Source organism: Panicum virgatum, chromosome 4K (genome assembly GCF_016808335.1).
Source record: "Panicum virgatum strain AP13 chromosome 4K, P.virgatum_v5, whole genome shotgun sequence".
NCBI lineage: Eukaryota > Viridiplantae > Streptophyta > Magnoliopsida > Poales > Poaceae > Panicum > Panicum virgatum.
Genome location: NC_053139.1, coordinates 9,410,932 through 9,432,165, shown reverse-complemented (window position 1 = coordinate 9,432,165; position 21,234 = coordinate 9,410,932). Strand labels below are relative to the sequence as shown.

At 47.6% G+C, this 21,234-nt stretch overlaps 1 protein-coding gene and 1 long non-coding RNA gene across 2 annotated transcripts; both read right to left on the bottom strand.

Moving 5' to 3' along the window:
- Positions 1-5,555: 5,555 nt before the first annotated feature.
- LOC120702963 lies at positions 5,556-7,415 on the bottom strand. The gene is made up of 3 exons (XR_005686620.1): positions 7,059-7,415; positions 6,400-6,459; positions 5,556-5,956 (listed from the first exon to the last, which is right to left on the bottom strand). It is a non-coding gene; the product is annotated as an uncharacterized LOC120702963 (long non-coding RNA).
- Positions 7,416-8,772: 1,357 nt separating this feature from the next.
- Positions 8,773-12,656, bottom strand: LOC120702962 (NF-X1-type zinc finger protein NFXL1-like). Its single transcript, XM_039986961.1, has one exon. It carries the CDS (start codon positions 12,565-12,567, stop codon positions 9,148-9,150), a length of 3,420 nt encoding a protein of 1,139 aa, XP_039842895.1. The 5' UTR covers positions 12,568-12,656; the 3' UTR covers positions 8,773-9,147.
- Between the last annotated feature and the right edge of the window lie 8,578 nt (positions 12,657-21,234).

Below are 21,234 nucleotides of genomic sequence, written 5' to 3'. Positions count from 1 at the left end.
ATATATAACCCGCACAGCTCCTTATTTGCTGGATCTGCAAATCAAGGTGAAATTACGCGTGCGAAATGCAGGATGCATTTTCCGCTTCATGCGACTAGTGAGGTTGGTTCATGCGATCGCTTCTGAAATTGGAAACGTATGCGTTCCCATTTTAATCTTTTCGGGAAATTATTTTCATGCCATACGCGTTCACATCGGGGTCTCTCGATTTGACCACCTTCGTTCTGCGACTTGCCCTGACGACGGTCTGTCTGATGATATATTGATGTGCCACCTTCTTCGAGCACGTTACATGATGCAGCCAACCCTGCAGATGCCCTGCCAAGTGCCGGCGGCCTGTCCACCCAACGGTTTTCCTTCCCATTCCCAGCCGCGAAAACAAGGGGCTCGCGCGACGCCGCTCCTTTCTATGGGCGTCCGCGGCGTCTGCTGCCTTCGCTCTCTTCTTCTCGGTGTCGTGCCGCCGTGACGCTCCCCTATGCCGCTCTGCGCGTTGTTCTCGCCGTAACTAATGCCACTAGCTCCGGGCAAATTATTATTAGATTATTAAAAAGGTCTTCTTACTAATCGTATTTAGAGTACAATTTGTATACGGTCGTAATTAAGACGACCTTCTCCAACGCAGAGGAAAAGGAAATGAGAGCTATCTCCTTCTTTATTACTAGCTTGCTTCCAACGTCATTGCCATTATTTTCAGATTATTAGTTCGGGTCTCGTATTAATTACTTATTAATCAATTAATTAATCTGTGGACACCCTAGCTACTTAGCTAGCTATTCGATGAATTTTTCCCGGAAGCTTGGAACGGAGCTCTGCAATGCTGGCACGATATCCAAACCATTGTACATCCACGCGCCCCCTGGTTAAATTCCGCATGGTTTTGACTAGCCAACATTCTATATCCACTAAAATACTGCAGCTAGCACAGCTGAACTCCAACGACACGATATGTTCGACGCGTGCTCTGCTTACTAACATTCCTAATCGGTTTACCTTGCAAATAAAACAGATTTTTTTTTCGATAGAAAGCAAATAAAATAAGCAGCTAATCAACGGCCACGCAGAGGCCACGCCTGGCGTGATCAACGGCCGATATGATCCGATCCGCGCGGTAGTTGGTTGGTTCGTTAGCCTGCGGCGCAGTTTCCGTCGCCGGACTCGTCGATCTGGCCTGCCGGATTTACGAACAACTCCGTACCCCAACTACCGCAGCACAAGCCAACGCAAAGATACGCGGGCCCACCATGTCAGGTGCTCCCTCGCTCCTCCTTTTATACGCGGAGAGGGCCGGAGGCACAGGCACTACGCACCGGCAAGCCAGAGTCCACTCTCTCTCCGGTTCCCACCTCGCCCTCCCCTTCCCCGTCATGGATCGCCCGGCCAAGATCAACAGGACGCAGCCGCCCGCCGCGGCCGCGGCCGTACCGCAACCCCGGCCGCCGGCCTCGGCGGAGTCCGCGGCGAAGAAGAAGCCGACGACGCTCCTCGACGCGTACGAGGTGGAGTGCATCCGGCGGGAGCTGGAGCGCCTCGTCTTCAAGCACAACCACCTGAGCGCCGCCGGGGGCGGCGCCGGGGCCGCGGCGCCGCCGCCGAACACGCGCGGTCGCCGCCACCGCTGCCACGACGACGACCACCACCTGCACCGCCAACGCGTGAGCAGCAGCGTGAAGAGGGCGGCGAGCGCCACGCGGGTCAGCCCGTCGCCGTCGCCGTCGTCGCTGCCGCCGCCGACGTCGCCTCCACCTGCGGCAGGACCCAAGAGGAAGGGCCGCCGCGGGGTGCGGCCGCTGCTGGGGCGGCACGCCGTCGCGATCTGCAGCGGCACCGTGCCCGTGGCCGCCGCGGCAACCAGCGGCAGAGGGCTGCGCGCCGTCGCGATCTGCAGCGGCACCGTGCCCGTGGCCGGCGCGGCAACCAGCGGCAGACGGCTGCGCGCAGTCGCGATCTGCAGCGGCGGCAGCGCGGCGGCGGCGGCCTGCGCCGCTGCCGGCGTGGGCAGCGGCGGGAGGCGGCCGCCGGGCGCGGGCGGGGGCTACCGGGAGGTGGAGAAGGTGTAGCGAGCCGGGGTCCGGCTTGACAGTCACCTAATCTACTAGGATTACTTTTCCATTTTCGTCGTGCTCGCTTGTGGTTAGTGGAATCTTTTCGAGAGAAAAAGATTCGGCGTGTAAATCTAGGGAACTTTTGTCTCTGATCTTGTTTCCGAATTGTCCAGTTGCATAATTGTGCCTCCGTGACAGCGGACACTGGAGCAGTGCAAATAATTAAACTCTTCAGATGAAAAACTTTCACTACGTATTTGGTCTTAAATCATCGACCTGTCTAGTAGTTTGTTTGAATTGAATTGAACTCTGATTGATCCGGTTTTCTCGTGGTACGCGCACAGCGGCGCGGCTACGTGGCTACAGGATTATCCTGGGTTTGCCGGCCGTGAACGCGGCCGATCGAGCTGTTTTCTCGACCAACGCGAGCCCATCCTCTCTTCCGTTTAGTACGAGTGTGTTCTTGACTTCTTGTAATAGTCACGTCAACAGCGAGGAGCCTGTGCATGCAAGAGTTGGAAACTGGATGCCCGCTGTCCCGTACGGTGTTTGGGGGAAAGATCGTGAGGTCGCTCCGGGGCGCACGTCCCGCGAGTTTGGAACTGGTTCGCCCGCGGATGTGTCGCGCCCAGCGCCCACGAGTGGCGGCAGCGGTAGAAAGAAGAGGGCGGCTTCAAACGAGCGACTGTTTTTTTATTAATTCCACAGTATAACTCAGACACTCACAACATACACATACTCACACTTTATAAAAACATACGCAGATCCTACTCATACGAGTATTTTCGAAGACTAAATCGGCAAATCCTCAAGATTGACGAAGTCACCACAGGCGCCTCGCTGTCGATGAAAACATCGCCTACCACTTAAAATGCACAACACCGTTAAATTCCAAAATATTCGCTCATATAGAGAATCAAACTCATGACTTTAAGTGTTACCGAGGCTCTTTAAGTGTTACTGAGCCTCTTGTAACCACCGGACCACGTGCCCTCTCGCAAAACGAGCGGGTGGTACACCTGAGGGGCCGGTCTCGATGGGCTGAGCTTTCCCCGGCCCAGATGCTCCAAAGCCAGCAAGGACTCCATGGGCGGCCTGTGCCGTTCCAAGTAGCACGGTTTTTGACGTAGCTGCTGTGCAGTTCGATGTATCATCAACAAGCAGTTCTAGACGGGGCTCCTATCTATCTATCTTGTCGAAAATACATAAGTCCTATATCCCACTTCAAAACACTCAAGTCATTACACGTTTGGTTTCCCAGTGTAAGCCGCTGCCGCCGCCAAGCCCTTCAGCAGCCGCCGCCACCCTCCCACCGCTACCCCCTCGGTCCCCCTCCTCTGCCCCTCCGGTGGCCTCGCTGCCGGTAGGTAGAGGAGTGGGGACCATCCTTTTTTCATATCTGTTTAGTTTAGGGTTTTGTTCTCCAGCGACATCGACGAGGTGGTGGCGACGATGACGCTTTAGAATAAGGTCTCTCCGGTTTTTCCCTACCTCGACGACGTCCGTTCTGACGCGACGATGGCCAAGTGAGAGTTAGTTCTGCCAGATCTGAAGGTACTCTCCAGATCTTTGCAGTTGGTGTGTTGGTCAGGAGATGCAGTTGACTGTCCTTTATTGTGGCGATTTCGACCCCTTCTTTTGATCTGGTCGGCGACAAGATCCGGTTTCTTCAACCCTCTGTTTTAGTGGTGAAAGATTGCAAGCCTGTGTTGCTTGGGGTGTTCCCCCAGCCGATATTCTTTCAGCGGTTGCTAGATCTCGTTACAAGCAGCGAGTGGTTTTTGCGGTCTTCAAAGCCTTGTGTGGCGATGGCATTTGCAGGTGTCCCTTTCCCTTACTGACTTTTCAGTGTGTTTTCAAGCTTCGGTGGACGACGAACAATCGGACGAAGAAGACGACCAGAGAACTCTTCGATGTATTTTTATTTTTTTATGTCATTTTGTGTCAAGTTGTCTTTCTATTGTACTACCAATTGTTTTTCTTGATATGAATCAGATATGAGACACCTTTATGTTGTCTTATTCAAAAAAAATCCACTTCAATCCAATTAGCTAAGGATAAAGATAAATTTAATGTCCAACATTTTTAAATATGTTTAATTAGTTGAGGATAAAGATAAATTTTATGTTCAACATTTTTAAACATGTTTAATATTTTTTAAAATATGTTCAACATTTGATGTTGAAATGCCAAAATTAGAAAGATGAAATGTTGAAACAGTAAACACCAAATGTTGAAAAGGCTATATTCAAAATATTGAATAAATCCGCTTGGTCTGGATGGATTGGTTTTCTTCTCCAATGGCCTGGGCCTTCATCTCCGAGGGCAGCCGCAGCGACACGCTGCGGGACCGAGGACAGCGCGCCGGCCTGAGGCGGTGCGCGGTGGGACCAAGGTGGGCATCGATCGGCGGTGGCACGCGGCGAGGCTGGGGAGGCGCGTCAGGCCAGTAGCGGGAGCAGCGGCAGGGCTAGGGAGGCACGTCGGGCTAGCAGAAGGAGCAGCGGTAGGGCTTGGAGGCGGCGGCGGCACTCAAGGTGAGGAAGGAGGTAGGAAGTAGAATGAAGAAGAAGATTAGGGTTGAGTAGATTTTTTTTTACGAATCTTAAATATTGGAAGTTTAATTGAAAATAAAATTTGCGGAAGATAGATAGATTTTCTGGTTCTTGACGGGCCGACCAATTTGTGGGGATCACGGCGTGCACGTATACAGGACGGGCCTGTTTTGGATGGGCTAAAATTCTCCGGCCCAAATGCTTCGAGAATTCACAAACACCAAGGGCCCAAATGATTAGAGAATCGAGACCACGCTGCAGAGAGCGTTCGGAGCATCACAAACACCAAGGGTCCCAGAACATCATCGCCGAGACGCGCGAGTAGTAAAAATGACAGCCCCATCCTCGGGGGATCAACCAACCTGGATCAATAACGAGTACTTTGCGCACGCCTCTGTGCGCCCAGCACCAGTGAAATAAATTTTAATTCAAGCAGGATAGAGTAAATTTTTTTTTTTACTTTTTAGGTATTGGTAAAAAAAAGGTCGAACATGTATAACTATAATAGACCAGGGAATGTATAGAGATAATATTTATTCTTTCAACAGTAATATAGATGTGTAGATACATTTATTTACAATGCCATAAAAGCATATGCCTACATTTTTATCAGGACTCTAAATGTGGAACTACTTATAATTACAAAGATGTTACACTAAAACATCTTATTGGTAGCTGAGAATTTGGGTCATGGAGTGGTTAAAGTCTACAGTTACTTTCATAAACCATTTCTTGCACATAGTCTCCTGCAAGTCATTTAATTCTGAGAATTTAAGATACGGATTCAATTATACCTCTGACATAACTGATAGAGTAAGTGTGATATGCACTTTTAGTAAACACACAATAAATAGTTTGATATAGAAGGCAAATAGCTAGCATGTATTTTGAGCATGTTTTCCGTGTATGCTTAAGATAAAGTAAAGGGAAAAGATTACAGTTTTACAATATATTGTAACACATACAAATATATTACTTATATTTATTAGAGAACTTTAGATATAGAAGTACATTCTTTCATACTGCAGGTGCATGAAAAAAAACAGATGATGGAGCATTTCTCATGCTATCAAAAGAAAAATGCTTCACATGCAACGTTTTTCCAGTATTTGCCATACTCATCAGTCAAGAAATTTTTTTGATTCATGTAATTAGGCAACATGTTAAGCATGACACAATTGCTATTTATTTTTCTCCTGCGCATGAACATCTGCAAATATGGGAAATAGCAACTCGCAGAGGAAATGCTACTCAAGGGCACAGATATGTAGTCTTTGACAGCTTCGTCTTAAGTGTTTGAATCAAAGACTCATACATGCGCTCCACTTCATGTCTCCATTTGAAAAAATTCTCGACCTAATCAAGTTGCATGTAAGAAGCAAAGCTCAGCATTTCTGAAATGTATACTGAGCAAAAACTGTACACCAATGAGATGGAACCAGTAATCAACCGGCAAGAAAAAAAATATATACTAAGCAAAAAACACAAGCACTTTTACATGTTTAACTAATTTGCAGTTCAATCCAACCAAGTTACAATTATATCCAACCAAATTACATAATGGAAAATATGTAAGACACAGAAGAATGTGAAAAAGCTAAAGTTGGTAGAAGAGAAAAGTATCCTTATTCAGTGTGGATTATGGATCTAACATAGAAAATGGGTGCAGATACATTCATTATTTCTGTTCCATCTTTCACAGCATAAATGATGAAAAAGTCTTCATTGTATTTAAAAGGGAGCAACTTACTATGTAAAAAGATATCATCTGAATACTTCAACCATGAAAAATAATTTACCTTAAGGCATCCTTAATCTTTTAGCCACTGAGGATCTATGTAGCTTCAATCAGACATGTGCTGCACACCAATTTCGAACCATTAGAAATCTGTTATAAAGATTTCAGTGATTTAAAAATATTTGACATGTAATTTTTAAAATATTAAAAGGGGATCTAGCCATTTTAGAATTTTAAACAGTCCCTTACTTACAACTTGGTAAATCCAACACTGTCAGTATCAAGCTTGCTGTTTTTTGAAGGCTCGGAACCAATGTTCCTGGAAGGATCATTATCTATCGCCTAGGCATTTTTTTTGCTGTGATCGATGCATTGCAAAGCAAATGGATTTAATGATGTGCAAGGCATAGCTTATGCTACAAATGGTGGAAATAACTTGATTCTAGAGTCTTTGTCATTTTGATCTACTAAGCAATAAAGATGGAGAACCCAGGCAGTGCACAAAATAAAGCAGAAAGAGAAATTGAAGTTCTTTGGAACGTTGAAGGACCGTATAAGATAAAGAACAAAAAAAAATTCCTTTTCTTTCCCCTTTGTTGCAAATATAAGGATATACGGTGAGCAGCTAAAATACATAAATCTCATGACATATTGAGTTGTCTAAATGCAGTAACAAAACGTTGTGTAAGCATGTGTCAGAAATCAGAATATTATGCAAACCTGGTTGTTGTTGTTGTTCGGTTGTGAGGAATGCTTCCGTGCCTACACTGCAGGATGCAAGCATTGAGCTACTGGCTTGCTAGGCTGCCAGTCCTGTTCCCATCGAATTGCTCCTCACCCAAATCAGACCACTCCACACTGGATCAATCTTCTGTCCACCCAAAGGGAAAAGGAAACTAAAGCACAGAGGTCAATAGGAGGTGAAGTAGAAAAGAATTTTGTGCCCTAGATGAATGAACCTGTGGCAATACAAATTAGTTCTCATTTATTAACTTCAGTCCAGTGGAAGTAGTGGAGCATAAGCAATAAAGTATTAAAGTTGTAAATCGTATAGATCAAACCAACCAGTCAACGTAGAGGGACCAGGCAGGTAGGCCTGTTGCTGATGTGGTTAGAGCACTACGGGCAGATGAAACAACTACTATCTTCATGTTGACCTCCTCATGAGCATTCTGTCGAACACTTTGCAAGCTGCTGCCAAGGTGTATGCACTTGAATCACAAGGAGTGCAGGAAGCACAGGAGGACAACGTATCTGTAGAATCACAACCGCCATTCACTACTCACTGAAGAAGACGGAAGTGAGAGGCGTCAGCAGCGAGAATGGGAGAGGGGGAATTGGGGAGGTGGTGCTCAAGTGTGGTACCGGGAAAAAGCGAGAGCTTACATTGCGTTGGAATTGAGCCATGGCCGTCACTGGCCACTCGCAGGCTGGTGCGTGCCCTCAATCCTCACCAATCTGTTCCAACAGCTTTGCTGAAAAGAAAAATGGAAGGCATAGACAAGAGTTAAGTGTCATGAACTCATGATGCAAGTATATAGTTGGGAAAAAATTACAGATCAAAGTAAAGGGCCCAAGCAGTGGTATTAACAGAAATTGCACGCTATACATCTATCAGTGTATATTCACAGCGAACAATTTAGCTACCCGATGAAAATAAAGAGCCCAAGTGTCATATAGCTTGACCGACAACCAGACCACGCAAAATCGGCACGTATCAAAAAAATGAAAACATTGCGCTTGCAAAATTACCACCTATGTAACTACCTAAATGAAATTACTTGTAGGTTCTATTTTCAATTCATATCAAATAGTTCGCAAGAGTGTAATATAGCAGTGTGCATCAGACAAAAATGATCTATTCATGCTGCGAGAATTAGACTAACACAGGTCATCGAACTTCATACTAAATCTGCATCTGATGGATTGAGCAGGGTGAAGTGTTGGAATTTGTACAACAAGCAAGAAAAAAATGAGACCCAGGAGAAAGGGTTTCCCTGCACATTTGAGGAAGAAAAATGAGAGACAACCCTGGATATCATGAGATTTGCATCCATTGGCAAGAAAATAGTAAGGACAGAAGATTTCCATCCAGAGCACGTACAGCATTCCTCCTAGCAGCACTAGTGCCCAACTAAACAAACCAAATTTAAATGACCCCAACACATAGTGAGAGCTGTAGATTGCCAAGATATTTCCTTGGCCAACAAAAAACCATCGGGCCTAGTACTAATTGCAGCCCCATCCTTTGGGGATAAATCAATATAACATTATAACTGATAATAATATGACTAGTGTCTCAGGCAACATTCAGCTGACCACAGAATGATCGAACACACTGAACAGAGCAGGAGGCAGGAGCACGCACAGCATTCATTTGATTCTCACACAACGCCGGAGCACAACACCCTACCCCCAAAACAGTGAATAGACATGCCACAAATAATTTATAAGCGAGTAAACACAAGGTACCATTAAGGCCTAAAAACTGAGCAGTGATAGAAACTTTATGGCACAGGATTTCTTCTCAATTCGACATCAGGACTGTAAAATAAGCAGCAGCCTTACAGAGATACACCTGTGTAACAATATGCGCTTTCATCTGAAACTGTCACCAGGCAGTCGGCAACTACTTAAAAATTGACAGAACATAAAAGGCTCATTACCATCATAGTACCAGTACTATTCCTAGCCAACAAGATTTAATAGAAACCAGATCCCAGAAGAACAAAAACCATCTGGACCGAACTTGTAAATTCCTCCTCATTCACACCAATCCTTCCATTTGCAAGCTTCTTCCCAATGTCCTTCATTCGCAAGCTTCTTCCCAGTCGTCCACCTCAATGTCCGGCTGCAGCTTGCTCACCGATGGCCCAGTGTTCCCAGAATTAGGTGCCGCACTATATCCGGCATCCGTATGAGGAGCAGTCTTCCGATCCTCACTTGGGCCCGAGCTTGTGGCAGCATCAGATTCCAGAACATTCCATCGGTTTTGTGTCCCCATAACTTGAGTCGCGGTGTTGGCGCCTCTCCAACCTGATGCTGGAGCATGGCCAGCCACACCAGTCCAGTCTCCGGTGGGCAGGTCAGGCTCAGCCTTCTTCCATGGATTGCTCCTAGCAGCAAGCCCTCCATCCTTCTGTCCTCCAACCCACACATTACCTGAAGAAGATGCCTGAGCACTGCTTGGCATAAACATTGCAGCACCCTGGTAAGCAGACCCATAATCCAGCCGCCTCAGAGCTGTTGCTGCTCTAGCAGGATCATTGAAGACAGCTATGGCATTCTTGTCATTCAGCCAGACTAATTCACATTCCCCGCCAAACCTTAGGACTAGAGCATTGACATCAGCATCCCGTGGCAGGTCCAGCATTGCAACGACCAGCCTCGGATCCATGTCAACCAGAGGATCAAAGTAGGGATGGGTAGCTGTGACAGGGGCACCTGCCTTGGAGCCAAGGATGCGAGCAGGCGGTTTCGACTTGGGTGTGACATGGATGGTAATAAAACGCTTGGGCTCCCAACCAGCTGACTGAACAGAAAGCTTCCACCGGTCTGCAATGAGTCTGATAGCATCCCTCTTGTCCTTCAACATGGGACAAAAGACATGCAGTTTAAGATTGTTCGAAGAACTGCCCCTCACCTTGCCAAGTACAAGGAACTTGCACCTCTCTTCTATGGCCACCACCCACTTTGGATCGCGACGGAACAAGTCAGAAACCAAATCTGATGCACTTGAGTTCTCACCAAAATGCAATGCATCCAAATTGGGCGGGGTGATGTCAAATGCTTCAGCAAGGACCCTCTTCTTCTCCATCTTTGCACACTCATCATCACAAGAAAGCTTCCTTTGCCCAAGGGGCACCCTCCTCCCATTTGATTCCACAGGCTGGAGTGGCATTGGCAACTTCTGTATGATGGAGACTTCAAACATATTATCACTGCTGAAGGGTCCCCCAGCACCACAAGGAACAGTTGCAGTGATACGGCCGCAAGAACAGGTAATAGACACAGGGAATTCACATCTCAAATCTGGGCATTGTGATGATGGGTGGCATGGGGCAGTGCATGTATGCTTACATTCTCTCCTAGCAGCACCACATACCTGTCCACAAGAAGCTTTGCCACCAGAGCTTGAGCTAGCATCCCCATTTGCAAGTGGCTGATCACAAGGGGCAGGATGGCAAGTCCTGTTGCAAGCATGGATTCCACATTGGCGATTCTTGCCACATGGTTGGTTGCACCTGATATCCTTTGATCCACAGGGGATGTTCCTCAGCATTACATGTCCCCCTATGCATTCTCTCATTACTGGCACGACACAAGGTGGACAGTCTCCAAAATGACATGAATGTGAGGCTGGATGGCCACAAGGCTGGGGGACTGAACACTGATGTGAGCATGATGGAGTTGGTGTGCCACAAGGCAGAGGTGGCGGGATAGAAGTTCTGCCACAGGCACAAGTGAGATCAGTGAATATAGTCTCCAAACAGGGCGGGCAATGACCGCTGTGGCAGAGTAGCTGGCATGCATGCTGCCCACAGCGGAGCTTCTTCCCACATGATATCTGGCAGAGATGGGGATCCCAGTCACCACCTTCAAGCTGAGCGAACTTCCTTGACAGTGGACAACAGCACTCACTGCACCGATGCCTCCCACAGTTCTTCTTGTGGCCACAAGGCTTGTTGCAGCGGAACTCTTCCTTCTTAACCTGGTAACACTCCACCATCCGGCCTGATGAGCCACAGCGGCACTTCTGCTCAACACGGACCAAGCAAGGCGGGCACTCTCCCTCATGGCAATTGACCTTGCAATTATGCACCCCACATGGCAATTTCTTATCGCAGATCTTGTCACAGGTTGGGATCGGGTCCAAGCAACTTGCCCTACTCTCCTGCAGCCTTGTCTTGCCACAATGGCATGTAGTGACCTTCCCTGGCATGAACTCGCACTCACCACAAGGTCCTGGGTGGCACATATCCTTGCAGACATGATTCCCACAAGCAAGTGTGTGGCCACAGGGTTCACTGCAAGAAAACACCCCGTCCTCCTCAGACAGCTTCCCCTTCACCACCATGTCTCCACACAGCAGGGCCTCATTCTTCTTCCCGCAGAAGCACCGTGCAGAGATAACAACAGAGCAATCTCCACAAGGCCCTGTGTGGCAAACCTTCTCGCAACGATGCCTTTTGCAGGGCAGCATCCGCTCGCACGGGCGGCCACAGGTCACAGGCGTGCTGCGGTCCGCACACCGCCGCACGATGATCTGCTTCCCACAGGGGCAGGGCCTGTCCGGTGCAAATGCCTTGCAGGGCGGGCACGGCCCCGGGTGGCACTGCAGGACGCAGACATGTGGGCACCTGGTGGCGTCTGCATCCTCCCCCTTGGCACCTGGGGGTTCTGCCCTCTCCAGTGGCTTGGAGCAGGGCTCGCCACAGGAGTGGGGCGTGAGGAAGTGGTCGTTGGGGGGATCCCGCTGGCGCCCGCAGAAGCAGTTGTAGGCGAGGTCACGGGCGGGAGTGGTATACACGGACTGGCACCCCGGGCAGCGCCAGGACGGGGAGGCAGGGTCTGCCGCCGGGGAGGCATCGGCGGCGGAGGCCGGGGAGCGCACCCACTTGCGGATGCAGGGGAGGTGGAAGATGGAGAAGCAGCTGTCGCAGGACCAGATGGGCGCCGACCGCCGCACCATGTCGTAGCAGATCATGCACTCCACCGCGCCCCGCGCCAGCTTGTCCTGGATCTCCTGGACCAGCTGAGGCACCGACCCATCGCGCCCAATCGCCGCCGCCGCCGGAGGAGGCGGAGCAGGGGTGCGCACACGGGCGGAGGCGGGGGCAGGCGCAGCGGGAGCCGGCCTCTCGGGCGGCGGGCCACGGCGATGGTGGCCGGCGTTGCCGTTCTGCTCCTGATGCGGGGCGGGGCGGCGATGGTGGTCCGCGTTGCCGTTCTGCTCCTGACGCGGGGCCGGGCGGCGCTGGTGGCCCGCGCTGTCGCTCTGCTCCTGAGGCGGGGCGGGGCGGCGATTGTGGTTGTTCCCGTGATTGGGACGGCGCGAGCGGCGGTGGGGCGGGCGGACCTCCGCGGCAGGGGTAGGGAGGGGCAGGATCGGGGCGGCGGCGGCGGCGTCGGGGCCCGCGGCCGGGGCGGAGGAGCGCGGGCGCCACACGGGGCGGGAGGCGGTGGCCACGGGTCCACCCCCGCGGCGGCGATCGGTGGAGGGCTGCATGCGGCGGGGCGGAAGGGATAAACCTAGGGTTTGGGCGCCCTCCGTCGGTATGGGGAGGCGGTGGCGGTGGGGGGCGAGTGGGAGCGGGGAGTGGGGTATGGTAGGGTAGGGTGGGGTGGGGGACGCGGCGGCGGCGGCGGCGGTGGAGGTGGAGGTGAGTGGTGGTGGGAATAGAGGACGGTGAGGAGAGGGGTATTTGATGGGGAAGAGCCTTGGAGAGGACGGCGAACCGGCGATTGGGAAAGAGGAAGGAAGGCAGGGCGGTCGCGACCTTGCGGGCTCGGTCGGTTCGGGGACGGTTCGAGATGAGGTCCGGTGCGGTTGGCTCGGGTCGCGGCGAGTCGGTTTTCGGCTGTGACGTCACCACGTGTGTGTACGGGTTCTACTGTTCTAGGCTTCTAGCCCCAGCCCCAGGCAGGATTTCCGATACGTGTAAGCCGTCTGGAAACCTGGAAAAAGAATCCCACAAGAAGAAAGTTAATTACTCCCTCCATATAGAATTTAGATGACGTTTTGAACAAGATTTGAGTTAAACATTAGGAATATAAATCATGAATAACTTTTAAGTTATTGAGTTTGAAAAGTTAAAAATTATATGAATAGATTTGTTTTAAGAAACACTTTCATAAAAATATATATATCACTTTTTTAATAAATATTTATATAAAAATAAGCGGTCAAAGTTATATTTTGAAGACCGTGTCGCTGTCCTAAACGTCATCTATTTCCTATAAAAATAAACGATCAAAATTATGCTTTGAAGACCGAGTATAGTTCCTATTTTTTCAAACACACTGTAGATACGGACGTTCAAAATACGTACGTGCACTCAGATTTTTAAAATTGATAAAGTTATCGAGGTGCACATTGGCTACTGCTCAAAGAATGGGGAACTCAAACCCGGGGGACATGTTCCAATACAAAAAAAAACTTTACTAGTTAAGCTCCGTTCAATTCATCTATTTTTCTCTAGTTTAATCGTCTTGTTTTAAATATGAAAATTGGTTCTCCACAATATATTAGAGGATGCATATAAGAAACAAGCTACGCGATGCAAAATTATACAAACTCTTTCAAAATTTGTACTCCTCCGTTTCAAATTGTAGGTCGTTTTGATAAATTTAGATACACAAATTTTATCATACATTTAGACATAATGTTTATCTAGATGCATATCAAAATCTATGTATCTTGATTTGCCAAAATAATCTGTAATTTTGAACGGAGGGAGTAATCTTAACTTGGCACACCATCACATTCGTACCGTACTCTTTTCCCGCGAGATGCAAAATCGATTTGAAGGGGAATAGCAAAAGAGTTATACAAAGAGGTACCATTTTGAACTTTGTCATGAGAAATATTTTGAGTTTCTTCGTTCAGATACATGTAAACTGTTTTATAATTCTTTTTTAAGGATTTAATGTAGTGTATGGAGTTGAGTTGTTCAACTTCAAGGAGTTGTGTAGTATTTTATTAGTGATTTGAGAAAAAAGTTGAATTATTTCTTAAGAAGAACATGTGTTGCCTTTGTTACTCTTTTTTTTTGATTCATTGCTTTTGTTACTCTCATGTGATGTGGACAGTGCACGCTCTAGAGGATGGTCAAAGCATGGGGAGGCTTATGAAAAGATCAAGGGGGAGGAAACTTGGGCGCCACGGACCGGGAGGAATCAAGCCGACCACACCAGCTACAGATTTTATTCTGGACGCAAGTTGGATACACGACGTCAACGTGAAGTTAGATACACGTGGTGGGCAAGCTGGATACACGACGTCAACGTGAGAATTGTGGCGACGGCAATACCAGGCCACTCTTTATTATGCAACGGAAATCCTGCTTGTGATTTTTCTCTCGAGATAAATATGAGGAAAATAAAAGCATCAGAAATATAAATACTGAAGTTAGAAAATAAAAGGGGAACTAAGTATAGTACCCAAGTTTGAATAATCCACGCAAAAAACTGTTAAATATACTCTTTATATTCATGGCACCAATACCTAAAAGCTCCAGGCTACTGTTCATTTCCAAAAACGAAAACAAAATGAAAGATTAATTCTGGATCCAAAAACTTGGGCTATACTTCCTCACTATCAAGTAAGCATTCAGCCCATAGGCCCAAGACGTCCAAGCCCAGAGATTATGTGTGGATCAGCCTTCGACACATCAGCCAGGTCTAAAGATGGCAATGGGTACCCGAAATCAAACAGATAATCCAAAATCGAAATAATAAGAACTACGATTCGGATACAAATTCATGTCCAAAATCGAAACCCGCGGATACCCGAAATCGAACGGATAATCCAAAACCCGAATTTTTTTACAAACCATCTTGATTCAAGGACCGGCGAGGCCGGCAGCCGTTGAGAGCTCAGCCACGCAGGCTCGGCCGGTCTCTGGCCCTGTGGGTGTGCGCGGATTGGAGGCCAGCGAGGCCCTGTGGCTGCTGGAACATCGACACGCCGTGCGGGACGGGGCGCGGGGCGTCTGCCTCTGCCGTGCGATGCGGGGCGCGGTGTGGCAGCCCTCCGCCAGTCCGCGGTGCGCCGGCGCCGCCCGTGCCGTGGCCGTGCGGGAGCCCGGAGGGGCGGACAGGCCACAGGCGGAGTGCGGGACCGGGGCGCGGGCGCGGCTGTGCGGCTGTGTGGGTCGGCGGCTCGGCGGCGCGGATGGGAAGGGGGCGACTCGGAATCGCGGATGGGGACGGCCGGACAGGAATCGCCGATTCGGGAATTGTGCGGCGTGGCGCTCGGGGGTGGGGGCGTCTGGGGTGACCAGGCAGGTGAGGAGCTCATGGTTCAGCCTTATATACCTAGATTTCTAAGATGGGCTGCTACTGGGCTCAAAGTTTTGGAGGTCCGATGGAGCTCCGCGGGTATGTTTAAGAATCCGCTCCAAGCTCGAAAATTTTTGTGTACCCAAACCCGCAAATTCGCGGGTAAAAATCAGAAACCGAACCCGAAACCCGCAAACTCGAAACCCGCAGATATCCACCCTAAACCCGATCCACTGCATAGCCAGGCCTTGCTTTCTCGTTCCACAGTTTCTTCAAAGAGCAATCGACAACATGCATTTATTCAAACAGCATTTCACCTATTTCCCTCCAAATAGGTAAATCTATTTCAGACTTTCAGTATCCTCTGAGTTAAACCAACTTAAAATCAAGCTTTTTCACCAAAACTTTTATCCGCTCCATTCAAACAAGCGGCCTTTCTTTAGGTTGATGGAATAGCAAGTCCTAGGGAATTTCTTAGACTGATAAACAAAAAACATACGTTGAATTAGTCAAGAAAACTAGCAAAAAAACATGCAAGCTGCTCATTACAGCTCGCCTTGAAAAGATGAGAAGCATAGCTCCGGCTGTCCACCGGTTGCTCTGTAGATGAAAAACACCTCTTTTCTTGGAAGAATTGGTTCAGTTTCACAGATTGCTGCATGTTGATGCTGAATTGGTTCCTGCTCTGTGTCAGCATCATCTGCTAGAGTGCTATTTGTGGTAACCGATGGCTTGTGTTGCAGAGCTAACTAGTAGCATTCTTTCTAACCACGGGCAAGATGGCTTGTGTTGCAACCAATGATTTTGACCAACTAGAGCAAACACAACAGAAGAAGCCATCGCCCAAGAGTCTATGTGTTTAACTGCTTACTGAAAGTTGCCTCAAACATGGAGATCTCCAGAACCGATAGGTTGAAACTTGATTCATATTGAAACCAAATAAAAGTGGAAAAAATCACAAGCGTAGATATCAAACTATGCAAAGCACTAAACCAACTCACTACCTAAAACTCAGAAAGTTGACCATGTATCAAAGTTTACTTTGATCATGTGATCATTTTGCAAAAAGTAGTTCAAAAATAAGAAATTTGAAGAGACTGGAATATGACAATAGATAAGTTCTATGTAGACTGGCATTCATGGCATCAAAAACAAAAACTCTTAATTCAGAACCAACAAAAATGATTGAAACGTATGCGACAATTGATCCATAAATCAACCAAATTGTAGTGAAATGCAGAAGGTGTTGTGCAAAAAGTAATCAGCGACACTTTTTATCTTGTACTGAAAAAAGGCAAACAAACTTGAAAGCTTAACAACAACAACAAAAAAATACTTATCAGTTCTCCTTGATCAGCTTCAGCTAACTCAGAATTTTTCAGGACAGGAAGAATCCATGGCGTCGCGCCGGCGCGCCCTGATCAGCTAACTCAGAATTTCCGAAGTATTGAGCAGCCATTAAGCAACTGGATGGGACGGATTCTAATCAGTCGTTGTTGATTGCCATGGCAAACTGTCATGTTCATTAGAACTCATGGACGCGCAACTGCAAATGACAGAACCCATATTACGCGCAAAATGGAAGAGTGCCAACATGATGATCATATTACTAGGCTAAATAGCTGATACCAACGGGAAAACTGATCACATCACTGAGCATGATGCTAGACATTTGACTACATGGGGTGTTTGGGCCTTCGGGAATATGGCCATGTATCGATGGCTTGAGTTGAGGCGGTAGAGAGAGAAATTGTGAAAATCCCTCCTCTTGCTCACGACACGGGTAGCTAAGTGTTGATTGAAACGGCATAGAAATCAAGGAGTACAAGAATTGGCTTAGGTTTTTGCGGTTTGGTGCTTGGATCCTCGACAAATGTTATTGTTTTGCGCATCGGAAGGGATTTGTCACAGCAAGGGCGATACACATTTTTTTAGATAAAGGAATTTTTATGGTTTAGTGTACACAACCTTCAATTATTACATTTTTCAGCTTCAATCCCTGAATTATCATGGGAGTAAAAAAACAAAATTAAGCCTGACAAAATCTATTATTATGCTTCCATCCATGATTCGCAAACAGTTCTAAGACTACCATCTCCAAAGAAGTGCTGGACTTCATGAACAGATCCTTTGTCCTCTCTTCATGCTGCAACATTGACCAAAATCGTAGCCAGTAGGCCCCCCTAAAATAGCCTGCATAAAAGATTAATGTTTAACGTTATCAAAGATAATCTTATTTCGACAACGCCATATTGCCCAACACAGAGTCACTGCCCCTGTTAGAATAGTAAATGCCTCTTGTGCATTAAATTTTTGAAGCCAATTCCCAAGCATGTGGGTTACCGATCTAGACGGGGTTAAACCATTAGCAACTTAGACAGTCCTCCACATCACCTTTGCATGTTATTCATGTACCACATTTCTTAACTAGATGCATTTGTACATTCATGCAGATGAAACTGCATGACCATTGGTCCACTTCTCAAGCTGTTGCCGTATTGGTTGTATAAGTTGCATTTGCATGAGAAATAGATGAGGAAGAGAACCTTGATTGGGTTCCTAAGGCCAGTGGTAGATGATGAAAACTGAAAAGCAGGCAAATCTAGACAAGATATACGATTGCACCGTTTGTTGAAACAATTGTCATGTCAAGGATGATTGTGAAAACCATCTGCTTGAAATAGGATATTCCCTCATTGCAAAATAACAGAAGGGTACAGGAGATCCCCAAGATGCCCTTCGCCGTCGGTCTTATTCCTGGACGGAAATGAATGTCCGAGAAATAATTGAGGGTGTTTTGTAAAAAAACGCCATATTTCTAGAGTCTGGATTGCCAGATCGCATTGCGCCATTGCCGGTTGCCACGGCGCTGTCCTATTTCTAACGGTTTTCTCTCTCGCCTTCCTCTGCATTCCCCGAAGCCAAAGAGCAGAGCCCGCAGCCTCGCACAACCGCCGCGACGCCATTGCCATCGCGATCGCCAGCCCGGCGGACGCGGGATGCCCTGCGAGGGCGTGATGGACCTCGACGGCGAGGAGCGCTCCTCCGCCCCCGCTGGCGGCGGCGGCGGGTGCGGGGAGGAGCACGACTACCTCAGCTCGCTCCCCGACCACCTGCTCCTGCACATCCTCCTCCGCCTCCCTGTCGCCGCCGCGGCCCGGACCAGCACCCTCTCCCGCAGCTGGAGGGCGCTCTTCGCCGACGTCCACGGCGTCTTCCTCGCCCTCCCCGCCGCCCGCGCCCGCGCCCGTGTCTGGGGTCGCCCGCGCCGCCGCCGCGGCCCCCGACCGTGCATCTTCCCCAACCCTCCGCGTCGACCCCGCGGCCCCGAGCGACGCGGCTACCTCATCCTCGTCCGCTGACCGCGCGCGACGCCTCTCCGCCGGGCCCTCCCCCCGAATCCGGCGATCGATCGACGCGCGACGTCCCCATGGCTGACGCACGCGTGAGCCAGTACGTACGCCTGCCCAAAAACCCTGATCCATCGCCGCGACATGTGTGTCTGCTTCGATTTTTGTTCAGAATCCTGAAACCCCTTGTGTTCCGTGGATGTAATGCTCCTGTTTTTTTTTCTGGGTAAAATCCGATGAAACTGACAAACCGTGGTCGAGAACGAGAACTTGTTTGAGTTTGAAATGCAGTTCTGTTCTTGGACTTGCATAGTTGCATACCATTACGAATTGCATAGAAATGCAAGTCAATGTTTAGCGAGGGCTTCATTTCAGGAAATGGGGGCGCATTCATTTGTTCCCAATACAAAATTGCGTTCTGCTTTTGTGCGGAATTGTTTACAGAAGTGGTAAAGGAAACATTGTTCGATGCATGCCCTCTGCGTTTACTGAATAACTGGTGATTTTTTTAGGGCACTTGATATAATTGATCTTTGAAGGCAGTATTTGTGTGCATGCTACATGGCCTGTTAACTTTATGTACACTAGTTCGCATGCTGTGCTTTGCTTCTCATACCTACTACTATCTCTGTTGCACAAACTGAGCTCTGCTATCCAACGGTCGAGATACTTTTGGGTAAAAGATCCTACAATAATTGGTAACTTCAAATGCTTAATTCAGCAGTCTTATTCAAAGTTGGGGAATGTGGAAGCACATATATCTGTGGCACCTTATATGAGATCCTAGCATATGGTCAAAACCAGTAAATGATACTGCGAGAAACAAACATGATACAGTACTCTGTGTCAGGACGAAACACTGATCAAGCAGTGAACTGTGCATATTCCCTGTTGTTCTAACGGTAGTGAAAATCATGTGATTTAGTTAGAACATTATCTTTGGGACATTCTTGAATATAAAAAATATCTTTCATTTTAAAAAGCCTTGATAAGTTTGGACAGTACTGCGAGAAAGCACCAATGTCAGCTCCCATGCCACCATGCCGACCTCATCTAGTCATCCATCTCCACCGTTTCTACTTCACATCATCAACATAACTTGGCTTCACCACCGGCGCCACTCACAAACAGGTTCAAATCCTCTCCGAGTGTTATTCTCTTGCTCCCACTATTTTTAATTTTGGACATTTCCTCCCACAAGGCCACAACCCACAATTTGGTGCCCGGCCCAACTTGGGATTTCTTAGCAGTCTTTCTAACTCGACTAGGTTGGGCTGCAGTTCCTAATTCGTATGCATTCATCGACGGGCAAGTAGCAAGATATGGTTTGTGCTTCGAAAAAAAAAACTGCCCAAATAAAAAAAATGAAAGCAAGATAATGGTTTGTGCTGCTCCCCATGGTCCTAATCCAAATGCACATATTTTTATAAAAAGCTAAAAATTAATACAAAAACGCAATATGAAGTTTTGAAAAGTGAAGAAAAAAACTTGGCACATCCATATTCATGGTATGGCATTTTTTTAGGAAACCAGCTATTGAGGTTATAGTTTCGTTTAGTTATCATATACTAAAGAGGCCTACTTTGGGTGCATAAATATGACACTAGATGACAAAAAAATTTGTTGAAGACGCTTGGAAAATGTGGATCCTATAAAAAAAACTTTATTCGTAATGCTTGTCCTAAAATCATATCGACGATCTTAATTAAAATTTGATAATTCACAGGAATATACAAAAATGAACGGAGAAACTATATGAGGAACCAAACAAAGCAGAGGGTGTATGCGCGAATATTTAACGCTTTCAATACCAGCAACTTCGCGTCTAAGATATGACAACAACGTAACATCACATAGATCATAGGTGTTACCTTTTTCTTCTTTCCTACTTCAGCATCATTAGAAGAAATAATAGCATAGGAATTAAATGAGGGAGACTAGGTTAAGATGAATAAGTGTATATCCCAACCACTTCTGCACTTATGCTAATCCAATAAACTACATAGGAGTATGTCGTGGCAGAGACTCGGTGCCCCCCCCCCCCCCAAAGCTGACCATAAGCAAAGTTCCTCTCGTTTGTTATTTGTGTTTGGTCATATTCTTAGTGCTTCCTTATTGGTTCAACTTTCAGTTCTTCATTAGTGCTTCATCATTGGATCAACTCTTCAATTCTTTCAAAGTTTTAATTCGATTAGAAAATATATTAGGTACACATGAAGGGTTTAATATGCATATGTTATAAGAGAGTCAAACAATAGCTTGAGTGATTATTAGATGATTAGAGGTGGTTCTACTACCCCTCCCATGGGGACCAGCGGATCTAGTGCTCGAGTAGGCTCCTCCCGTTAAGGATGTCGATCGATAACGACGGCGAAAGGCAAGTGGTGGGGTGTCGTGGACTTGTACTGGTGCAGCGCCATGCAGGGAGGGTGGCATGCAGCAAGAGCAACTCCAACAGATTGATCTTCTCCTTTTTTCTTTCCATTTTTTCTCGATATAGGGGATTGTTGTTGAAAAAACCTACTCCAGCAGATTGATTTTCC

What these genes read in the sequence shown, in the direction of transcription:
- LOC120702962 (XM_039986961.1), bottom strand. Translation starts at nt 12,567, where the DNA reads ATGCAGCCCTCCACCGATCGCCGCCGCGGGGGTGGACCCGTGGCCACC.